The sequence below is a fragment of the Garra rufa genome, chromosome 16 (assembly GCF_049309525.1).
Source record: "Garra rufa chromosome 16, GarRuf1.0, whole genome shotgun sequence".
In the NCBI taxonomy this organism is placed as follows: Eukaryota; Metazoa; Chordata; class Actinopteri; order Cypriniformes; family Cyprinidae; genus Garra; species Garra rufa.
Genome location: NC_133376.1, coordinates 30,585,457 through 30,597,664, shown reverse-complemented (window position 1 = coordinate 30,597,664; position 12,208 = coordinate 30,585,457). Strand labels below are relative to the sequence as shown.

General features: G+C 35.3%; 1 protein-coding gene across 3 annotated transcripts in view; it reads left to right on the top strand.

The window, feature by feature from the left end:
• ebf1a (EBF transcription factor 1a) overlaps positions 1 to 12,208 on the top strand; it is a 178,375-nt gene that overhangs the window by 135,868 nt on the left and 30,299 nt on the right. For all 3 annotated transcript variants that reach the window (XM_073820000.1, XM_073819999.1, XM_073819998.1), the window contains one exon: positions 11,887 to 11,975. In XM_073820000.1, coding sequence (XP_073676101.1) covers positions 11,887 to 11,975 — 89 coding nt within the window. The remainder of the gene's footprint in view (positions 1 to 11,886; positions 11,976 to 12,208) is intronic.

The following is a 12,208-nucleotide window of genomic DNA, read 5'->3' as shown; positions in this document are numbered from 1 at the left end:
AGTGTGCATTATCGAGTCGAGTGCTGAGAGGATTGTACAGTATGTGAAAATCAATAGCAATGAAGGAGAGTAAACATGTGCAGATGTCTGTAAGTGTGGCGGAGTACAGTTTAGCCTGAGATCTGGCCCATCCATCTCTGTATCAGCACATTAACTCAACACCCTCCTCAGCAGTGCTTTGCATCACAGCCCGCTCCTCATTATGCTAGCACATGGGTCCTCTTGAAAGAGACATACTTTAAGTGGTCCAAGTCTAGGCCTTCACAAAAGTTCTGCTCCAGCAGACACTTCATTATTCACTCCTAAATGAGTTTAGTGCTGATTTCCTTTTACTGCTTTTATTGCTTGTTTTTTCTTGAAGACAAATTCAGTACAATGAGATTGAAGCTCTTATAAAAAATATCTCTGGTCTTGGTCTCAGAGTTGCTCACAAATCATCAATGCTTATTATTACTTGAATTAAAAAATGTTTTCGTAATCTCGTTTACATGCAATATCTGCTTCTTCCACTGAAACAACAAATTATTTGGTTTTTCAGCACTTTTGTGTATTTGAACCATTTCCAACAATGCCTGTATGACTTTGGGATCCATCTTTTCACACTGAAGACAACTGAGAGACTCATATGCAACTATTACAGAAGATTCAAACGCTCACTGGTGCTTCAGAAGGAAATACAATGCGTTAAGAGCCAGGGGTGAAAACAGAATATACTTGCAAGTTTTTTTCAAAAGACAAAATAAGGCAAATTTACCCTGATCTTCAAATTCCAAAAGCAAAAATCCCAGCTCTTAATGCATTGTGTTTCCTTCGGAAGCATGAGCGTTTAAAACTTCTGTAATAGTTGCACATGAGTCCCTCAGTTGTCCTCAGTGTGAAAAGATGAATCTCAAAATCATACAGTCATTGTTGGAAAGTGTTCAAATACACAAAAATGGTGAAAAACCAAAGAATTTCTGGGACCTGAAAGATTTTTCTGAAGAACAGCAGGCAGTTCAACTGTTCATGAACTATCACTAAGCAAAAAAAAAACTGTGGATCATTCAGGTAACAACACAGTATTAAGAATCAAGCATATGTAAACTTTTGAACAGGGTCATTTTTATAAATTCAAGTATTATTTTCTTTTGTCGACTATATGTAAACATCTTTAATGTGAAATATCTTTTTCAGGTCAGTACTAAATAAAAATGCCATGCATTTTGTATGATTCCTCCAATTTTGGTAAAATAATTAACATTTTGCAGATTCTGCAAGGTGTTTGTAAACTTTTGACCTCAACTGTACATCACATTACAGTAGTTAAATGTGTTGCGAATATTGCATAATTTTGTCTTCAAACCACATAACCTGTGGCTGGCCAGACCTTACAGCTACAGATTTCTTTTTAGACAGTTCATTCAACCCACGCTCTTTTACTCTTCCATTCACTCTTTCCTACCTCCATGTCAGACCTGCTGTAATACTGCACAACACAATCTTTCATTCAGCCCCCATCTATTCCTTTGCCATTACGATATCCTGCAATCTGCTTCCACCCAACCCCCATTCATGCCTCGCTCAGGCCGCTTCTGTGCTCTGCACCGGTCCGCACTTCCATATCCCTGTCTCCAAACCACCAACAGACCTGATTACAGGAAGCCTATTTAGATATGATGTATTGTCAGCCGCGGGGCGGCTTTGAATCATTCTGTCACATTCGACTGTTTTTGTTGTTCTTTCCTTCGCCGATAGCTGCGGTCTGTTCTCCATCATGCTCCGGGATTGTTTTAACTGTTTTTTTTTCCCGTCTTGCTCTTTAAGTAAACAGCCAGTCAATCACAGTGTGGCGTGAGCGGCTGTGCATCCAGGCGGTCATAGCGGCTGAGAGAGTCGAGGTTGACGCCGTCTCTCAATCAGCGAGTCGTTGAGCCCTGCTGTTAGCCAATGTCAACCGCTTTTTAATGAAGTTACGGCATATTGTAAAAGTAAACATGACATTTTACAGAGTTGGTTGGGATGCAGCCTGGCTTTTTACAAATAACTTCTTTCCCTTAGATGCATGTTTCAGGCATTCACTGAAGCAGCATTTGCTTGTTCTCATAAAGCTGTACAGATCTGGCCATTAAAAATGCGTCTATTTTCACGCGGCAGCCTGCAATTCGGCACGCGTGGCCACGCGTCCTGCCGCAGCGGCTTTTTTAGATTTTTTTACAACGTTGTTGCGCTTTATATAATATCCACCAGGTGGCGCAAGGAACAACATTCTGTAGCCAAACACCATGGCCAGCTCTAGGGGGCGTTGTTCACAAATATCAGTACAATAGTTCAATGATTCCTCTTTCCTGAAATTATGGTTCAAACCAATAGCAAAAAGATAGCCTATTCATAAGCAGGTGCAGTTGTATTGTTATTTTGTTTTCTTTCTTTGTTTTCCTGACGAACATTTATTAGACTGCATCGGAAATAGAAATGTTAATTTCGGTTATTTTATTTTTCCAACCGACAACTGACGTAAACCGCTAAATTCGTTTTCAGGGATTAATTATACACAAGCAAGAAGCAGCATAAACATCAGAACCTCACGCGCAGAGCTTATGCACAGAGAAAAACCCTATAAACCTATTTATAATAATAAATAAAATAGGCCCACATAAGAAATATATGTTTTTCTTTTCTGAATGAATAATAATTTAACAAATTAATAAGTAGCAAGCCTGTATGCAGAATTTTGGGCAATTTCTGTGATGCGCCCTTAAACCAGCATCTTGTTTCCATTTTTATTTTATTATTTTTTTTTTTTTACAAATAGCCTACACATCTTTTTTTTTTTTTTTTGTGATTGTGATTGTACACAAATAACATAAATATGTAAAATAGCATAGTTTTGAGCAATGCCGTACTCTTGAACGAGTATTGTAAGCTGTATCCACTTTATTAAGGGGAAACAAATCAAGTGATCCTGACGGCGCCGCGGGCAGTTAAATAACTCGACAACTTTCACCTTCAGAATAAAATACATTATATATTTCAGCCTTTTAAAGCAACATCAAATTAAGATATGCATGTTTAAGAGGTAGTTCGTCTTTTTCTTTTTCTAAGATACACAATTTTAGATACACTGACAATTAATTTGAGTAGAGACAGATAGAAATGGGAAGGATAAATATAAACTACAGTATTTTTGCGTTTATGGTGCTTAGAAATTTATTCTAAGCGGGCAGCGGGCGAATAATATAGTTAATATAGCGCGGAGCTGGTGGATGCGGAATAAAACCTTGTGGAAGCGGGACTGGAAAAGCACTTTGTTATATCCTATAGACTATTTAGATACTTCATCATCAAGCAAAAATTTATTCATAAGCAGGAGCAGTTTTATTATTACTTTATTTTTATTTTTTTTCCTGACGAACTTTTATTAGACTGCATTGAAAATAGAAATGTTAATTTCTGTTTTTTTTTTTTCCAAACGACAACCGACGCGTTTAGTTATTATTAACGACAAGATTGTGTTAAATTACATTTAAATTGAAACGTGGCTGTGACACATTAATAACAGTTAAATTCGTTTTGAGGGGTTAATTGTACACAAGCAAAAAGCAGCATAAACATCAGAACATCACGCGCAGATCTTATGCACAGAGAAAACCCAAAAAAGCTGTATGTAAAATAAATAAAAATGCCCATATGCGAAATATAAATTTCTTAATGAATAATAATTTAACAAAACGAAATAAAATAAAATTAATAAGTAGCAAGCCTATATGCAGAATTGTAGGCAATTTCTGTGACGCGCCCTTGAACCAGCATCTTGTTTACATTTTTTTTTTTTTTACAAATAGCATACACATCTGTTTTTTCATTGTGATTGTACACAAATAACAGAAATATGTAAAATAGCATAGTTTTGAGCAATCCCTTACTCTTGAACGAGTATTGTAAGCTGTATCCACTTAATTAAAGGGGGGAAAAACGTGATCCTGACGGCGCCGCAGGCAGTTAAATAACTGGACCACTTTCACCTTCAGAATAAAATACATTATATATTTCAGCGTTTTAAAGCAACATCAAATTAAGATATGCATGTTTAAGAGGTAGTTCCTCGTTTTCTTTTTCTAAGATACACAATTTTAGATACACTGACAATTAATTTGAGTAGAGAGGAATAGAAATGGAGAGGTTAAATATAAACTACAGTTTTTATAGAGTTAAAAATTAATTAATTTATTTATTAGTATTATTACTATTATTATTTTGATTTGTTTTTGCGATTTTGGTGCTTAGAAATTTATTCTAAGCGGGCAGCGGGCGAATAATATAGTTAATATAGCGGGAGCGGGTGGATGCGGCATAAAACCTTGTGGAATCGGGATTGGAAAAGCACTTTATTGTTATATCCTATGTAGACTATACTTCATCATCAAGCATGGGCGTCGGAAGCAAAATAAATGTGGGTGGGTCCTCCCCCAGAAAAATAAATACTTTAGTATATGCCATTTTCTGTAGTCTGGTGCCTTTTATTTAATGTTTTTACACAATGCAAATACTCCATATTTACAAATATTACAAAAGACGGCTGTTCTGCAACATTTTCAGTGGCGTAAGTGATAATACGAGTAACATATCGTTTTTGACGCGGGAGACCCGAGTTCGCATCCGCCTTTTGGTGAAATCATTTTCGAAATCGTCTCCCTTTTCACTTATATCACATCGGAAAGGCATTTGTTTATTTGTTAATTAATGAAATAATTGAAAAGTTGAAATAAAGTATCAATAGGGTTAGGTCACCTACCGTAAGTGTATCTGAGCACTATACTGTACTTTTAGGAGTGTTAATAATTAATTTTATTATTATTATTGTTATTATTATTATTATTATTATTGTTGTCTTTAGATTTGTTCTTACATTTTGATGCCGTACATTATTATGGCGCACTGCCCATGCAGTTTTTTTTTTTTTTCTTTTTTCTTAAAAACTAATTGAAGAGAAAGGGAAGAAACCCATGTAGATTTGGCCTAATGTCCATAAATACTATAGCCTAGTATTATATCCTAATATAGAAAATAATTTAGACAAATAAACAGAAGGCTCGACTTTTCAAAACAATAAAGCTTAGCCTATATGACTGACAACGAATACAACAATTGTTAAGTATCAAAAGTGCTCCAGTGAGTTATGCAATTTTTTTCCACCTTTTTTTCTTTTTCTTTTTTTTTTTAAAGTGGAAAAGTAGTTCTTCTATTTCGGAGAAGTTCATTAAGTCTGTCTCTTAACAGCTTCCAGTCACGAACTGCGGGTACTCCGACCAACGATCAGTAAAAGTTTTTTTTTTTTTTTTTTTAATTCATCTTTAAACAGCTCCGATTTACATCATTTTAGCCTGGAACTAGGCTTAAGTCTGTTCTGGGAAACCAAAGGGAAGTGTATTTATTTTTATTTTTTTCAGTTTTCTGAAAAGTAGCCGTTAATGAGGCATCAGAGTTAAGCGGCATGCAGTATAAAGAGCGAAATGTTTATGAATGGCAGAGTGGGGGTGGGGTGGGGTGTTGAATGCTGTCTGTTGCCTTGTTGTAATCAACATTTGGAGACTATTTTGGGGGTGGTGGGGGCGGATTCCGACTGCATTCAGTTGCATTTCGAATTCAGCATTCAAATGCATGCCAGGGAGAAGGGGAAAGCTTTCCTCACACGCTCCACTTTTTTCAAAACATTAGTGTCCAACCTGACACGCGGGTCAGTGGATAAACAACCCGAACCCGACCGTTTTCAAATAACCCACCCGCAACTCGGACCGCAGAATAAAAAAAATAAATATTGTACCCGACCCGCCTCCTGACCCGTATGTTTAATACTAAAGTGATTAAGCTGTGGAGATGCAGTCTGAAATATCCCGACATCAGAAATCCATTGGTGTACAAGCTAAAAAATAAAATTAAAATAAAATAATGTGTCCTGTTGTAAAGTCGCTGCCGTATTGTTGTGTATGAAGTTCAGATGTTATTATTTTAAGAAATATATATGTTTTAGGATTCTCCTTATTTTTGTTTTAGACATCCATCAATTACGGTGAATAAAAAAAATTCCGCGCTGGTGGAAACAAGACTTTCGCTTCTACTTTTGAGACCGGTGTTCGGACGTTTTTCAAAAAAAAAAAAAAAATAAGAATTCAAAATTCAAAATTTATTGTCATTAAAACAGAAGGTGAATATAATTCAAAAATGTTAAGTATTTGCTGATTAAAGAAAACATGAAGGATGCCGCTTAATATTTGGCTTTTACGTGAACTTTAAAGCTTATCCCTCATTCCATTTGTTTTCTTTGTTTTGTAATCTTTATATTATTTTCGTGAAATGTATTTTTGCTCAACATGCATTTCTCGTGGCCACGAGTTTAATGAATAAACCAACCTGCGTGACATTAGTAACCCAGAATTATTTGAGATATTTCGTTTTGAGTTAAGAAATTGTTTGCCTATATTAATTGTTATAGAAATTAATACAATATTAAATAATTATACAGGCGATGCTGTATATGCTAATGCTGTCTGTGCGCAATGTAGACAGCTTTCACAAGTGTTTACATGTATTACATGTTGGCCTACTTCAAATTAAATAGCCCTGCAAGAAACATTTCATGCATCCCACAAACTTGTCCATTGACTGACCTTGTTTTTTTCCCATTATATTTGTATTTTCGTTTGTATTCGTTATTTTTTCCTTCATTTTGATCTCGTTACATAACATTCTGAATGTAAATGATACTGTAAAGGTTCTATGACTGGGGTTTTTACTGGAATGCAGTTTAAAGGTTAAATTTAACATATATTGTATTTTATTTAGTCTAACTAATAGACAAATAACTGAAGAGTGAATCATTCACGTAGTTTCATTTGGAAATAATTTATCGTCACACAGTAAAATAGGCCTACATTCCTTCTCTTAACTAAAGAATTGAACATATAAAATATGAATTGAACATATTTTATTTTGTTTAGTCTAATTAATAGCCTAGACTATATAAATATTAAACTGTTTTACTGAGAAATGAATCATTCACGTAGTTTCATTTGTAAATGAAAACATCGTGTATCGTCACACACGGGGATAAATACAATCAAAAAGTCAAAACGTTATTGGCATAATTGTCAGGCGTTAAAAATAAATAGCCCTAACCAGGTATTGAAATAATAATAACCTATAATAAGAATAAATAATAAGTGATTTAGAGCTATCTACTTTTTTCTTTATTGTGAATCGCTTAACCTAAATAACTTTATATATGCTATTTGGCATATATTTAGCAAATATTGTGAACTACAATTATGCCAATAAAGTTTTGACTTTATGATTGTATTAATGCCCGTGTGTGACCATACGATTTACAAATGGAACGTGAATGATTCACTCGACAATGAAACACTATATAGGTTATAATTAGACTAAAAATGAATATATGCCATATAGTATACTCAAAGCTTTCATGGCATGTCAGCATTTATCATTTAGATTCGGAATGTTAAGAGATCGAAATTAAGGGGGACATACTGAATATAAACGAATAATAAATTTATTACAGAAAAAAAAAGGATCAATTAATGGATAAGACTTAAGGATGCATAAAATGTTTCTTGCAGGGCTATTTAATTTGAAGTACTTATATGTAATAAATTCTTGATAAACTTTTGAATGCTGTCTACATCGCGCACAGACATTCGCATATACAGCATTGCCTATTGTTAATATATAACTTAATATTGCATTAATTTCTATAACAATTAATAAAAACATTTCTTAACTCAAAATAAAAAATATTAATAAACCTGTCTCTGATAATCCTGGGTTATTGTCACGCAGTTTGTTTATGCATTAAACGGATGTCGCTACCTCGACAAAATGATCTTGTGGCCTCGACCTAATATGACCTTCCCAGGAATTAATATCTCGTGGCAATGACAAAAAGTAATATGATGTTCCCACGAATTCACATGTGTGGCCACGACAAACATAAGTGAACCGAAGGTGTCCCCTCCAGGTTACCGTACCTTTTAGTTTTCAGCCTGCTCCAGTCCAGTGCGTTACATGACTGCCCCCTACTGATCATGTCTTTCCTGTGTCAGAGCATTTTCTAGGATCCTTCGCAATACACCGGCGTCACGCGAGACCACTTTACTTCCCGCGCGCATTTTAAATGGCCAGATCTGTAGATCCCACCTGCTATTGGATGTTGGATTGAGAGGCATTGATGTACAGTCAGAGCTGCCCCTGTTCCCCGGTGGAGGAGGAGGGCCAAGCTGGGCACAGCTTGTGTTCTGGGCTCCAGGGGTCTGGTTCTGTCTGGGCCCTTGGCCATCTGAATCCACTCCACTGCACTCAGAGGCTGCCCACAGTCTGTCCTCTCAGCTGTGGAGCTGATGGGAGCTGGGTGAACTCCCTCAGGAAACGTCCAGGCTGCGGCCTACAGGGCAAACAGAAGGGAGGCCGGAAGAGAGAGAGGCTGTTACACTTCTGCTTTTTTTTCTTCTTTTTTCTGTTACCCCCGTCTTCACCAGGACAATTAACTGAGGGCCAGAGGACTCGAGTCCTCAATTGCTATTTTTTGCTGCTCCTCCTCTGTTCTGTTCGAGATTTGATGCTTCAGGCAAGAAAGGCGGTCAGCCTATTGAGAGAGAATAAGAGAGGGGGAAAGTGCTTGTGAAAAGTGAACAACTTTTAGAGGGACTCCTGGGTACCTTATGTCACATACCCAAATCATTTTATTACAGTTTAAGTATTAAAGTCAGATCTTGGCCACTTCACCGACTTCACCTTCTAATGTGGAATACATTATATTCAACTTGTGCTTCTTCGTCTTTGCTCATTTTAAGTGCTAATAGTTTTTCAAACTAAAGTTAAAGTTAAAAACTTTGTGCTAAAGTTAAAGGATTGACTAAATGGATACAATTGCTTGTTTGAATCAAGCAATTATCACCAAAGTGAGAGAAAATAGGAGACATTTTCACATACTTGACATTTATCTTTATCTAATAAAAGTTTAGAAGATTTTTTTTTAGAAATATGATATATAGCATAAAACCAGCTTAAAACCAGTATACAGTGGCTCCAAAAATGATTAGGACACTTTAAAATGTATACGTTTTAAACCAAGACATTCATTTTATAGGGCCCTATGCAATGTTTTATTTTTTTTTCCCCAAATTCCATTTTTTCCATTTGATTTAGATGTTATGGTTCAAAAATGTGCATCAAAACGCGTCTAAATAATTGAAACACACAATTTAACAGCAGTTTATGAAAAATCTAACAAAAATGTAATTTTTAAGGCCCTATAAAATATGTTTTACTTTTTCTCAAATTCTATTTTTACCAAATGTTGTGTTTTCTATTCATTTTCTGGATTACATTTAAATAGTTTTATACATTTTTTACATTTTTAATAATCAAAGCATCTCTAATTAATTAATTTTATTTATTTATTCATTTATTTATTTATTTATTTATTATAAATATGTATGTTTCTGATAAGTATTTCTTAAAAATAATGTTTTAATAATAATTGTATTATTAGTAGCTGTAGTATTACATTAAGTAATACATTTCTGTCACAATTTCTTCAAGTTAAACCAAATTTTTATTTTGACGGGTTGCTGAGAAGACCTTTAAGTTTTTGTTTGTCTATGATATGACAGTAGTTTTTTTGTTTTTTTTTTTCAAAAGAAACTGTCTAGAGATTATTTTTTTATGTTCATGTACTCATATATCGAGGTGGCTGAAAACAGCTATTCCGTGTTTCTGGTAAACGAAACCGTGTGTCTGCGCCATTCATTCACAGAGAGCCGCTCAGAACAACCAAGATTCACATTTAAATAATATTTTTGTGGCTTTAATATTCATAGACACTAGTCTATATCACAATTTGATATAAGCATACTGACCTACATTTAATTTATTTATCCAAAATTTGGCAAATTCCATGCTGTTCTGCATTATACAGTAAATGCAATTTTTATGACTGAATTCCAAGATTTTAAAATGTCTGTGAACCTCTGTCAGTACATCCACTGAAAATCACCTTGAAAAGTGACGTTAGAGAAAGAACAGTTCTGAGAAAAGATTTACATTTGTTTGATGCTACTTGGTTTGATGTTTGTTATCTAATGCATTGAAATTCATACATTTTTAAGCATAGCTTAATGTCTAAATACTTTAGGGACCACTGGACTATATGCTGCATATCAAATATCGAGTATCTCTCTGACATATATCTCTCTGTATATCTCTTACTCTCTCTCAGTGAAGCACAGAAGGGCTCTGTGTGAATGTGCCCCTGAGGGCTGGAGTTTAGCACCACAACAGATAAACACACAAACAAGCTCAGTGGGCCAGTGCTGGAGAAAGACCCATTGTCTCAGTGTGAAAGTCCCGCTCAATCCAGGGAGGTTAGAAAAACATTGGACCAAGCACCATGTGGTCCACCCTCGCAGGATGTTTGGCCCTATCACACAGATCGGGTTCCTTTTTCAATATTATCTTATTGCTCTGTCCTCAGCGAGCATTCGTGAAGCTGTCTGAGGAGTGGGAGGTGCCGCTCTACAGAAATGAAAACTTTAATTGAATTATTTGCTCATAACGGAGGTCTATAGATTTGTTTTGCAGATTACTGCTGCTTATGTATACAAAACAGAAGAGGGAGTTGAATTCAGAATTATTTGTTGTTGGAGTTTGTTTAAGGACACAGCAAATTTAAAAAGGCGCCTTTTAGTGTTGATCCTAATCTTGCTAATAGATTGAATGATCTGGCTGCTTCTGGTCATCATAAGATGTGTGCCAATCTTTGTTAGCCAATGGAATTATTATTATTATTATTATTTTTTTGCTGATATAGTTGCATTAAGAGCCGGGGGGTGAAAACTTTTGAACAGAATGAAAATTTTTACATTTTTCTTATTTTGCCTAAATATCATATTTTGTTCATTAAGTACTGTCCTTCAGAAGCTACAGAGGATACTTACATGGTTTCCAGAAGACAAAATAAATTACATTTACTCTGATCTTCAAATTTTCAACCCCTGACTTAATGCATTGTTTGCAGCATCAGTGAGCATTCGAAACTTCTGTAATAGAGAGTCCCTCAGTGTGAAAAGATGGATCTCAAAATCATACAGTCACAAAAATTTTGACCTTTGGAGTATTTAAAGCAGAAACATGACAGACAGACAAAATAAAAAGTTTTTTCTACACTAAAATCATATTAACATGCATATTATTTACATCTTACATCATTAAACCATGAGTATATTAACTTTTAGGGCATGTGCTTCCATTCCAAGTACCTTACTGTTTCCCACATTCTTTCTTTTTTAAAGGAAAAGGAAGGACAAGTGCAATTAACTTTTTCTGGTAATCAACACTATGCTGTGAATACTGCCTATTGAGCTGAACTTGGTCTGAACTCTAAATATTTTACTTGACACACAAGCAAAAACAGTTACATTGCTGTTAAACTGAAGCATTTGCAATGCAGTTGAATCTGTCATAAGTCTCATTGCTCACGACCAGGTTTTGAAGCTTTCCATGAAGGTTGTGCCTTCACACAGACTGCAAAAATAGACAGGATCCATTCACACAAACTGCTCAAGTGTTGTTTTATTCATAAAGTGGTGCCTTGTGGTTGCAAACTGCTAAAGCATAGTGGGAATTGATACAGATATTTTGACAGCTAGTTAGGAAACACAATATTTGATACTTTGGTTATCATTTCATTGCTTTTTGCCTTTGTGTTTTTTGGAACCGTATTGAGGTCTGAAGGAAATGACACTTATGTTTTATATACATTTCTTTGTAATGGTAATTGCAGATGGGTGTCGAATTTCCCTGCGGTAACATGGTTGAATTTTCTCTTTCCCGCAGCACTGAATGAGCCCACTATTGACTACGGTTTCCAGCGGCTACAGAAGGTGATCCCTAGACACCCAGGCGACCCTGAACGCTTACCAAAGGTCAGTTCTCTAACATGACGTAACTATTGTGCTTTATTTTCTTTAAAGTCAACATGAAGTCAATATTGACCCTATTTACTTTCTTTATACACATTTCTGGTCTTATTCTGAACAATTCGTTATTCCAAAGATCATCTTTTCAGTCTGAATCATGTTCCATGATGATATTTTGTAAATTTCCTGCCATAAATATATCAGAACTTATTAACTTAGTAACATGCATTGCTAAGAAC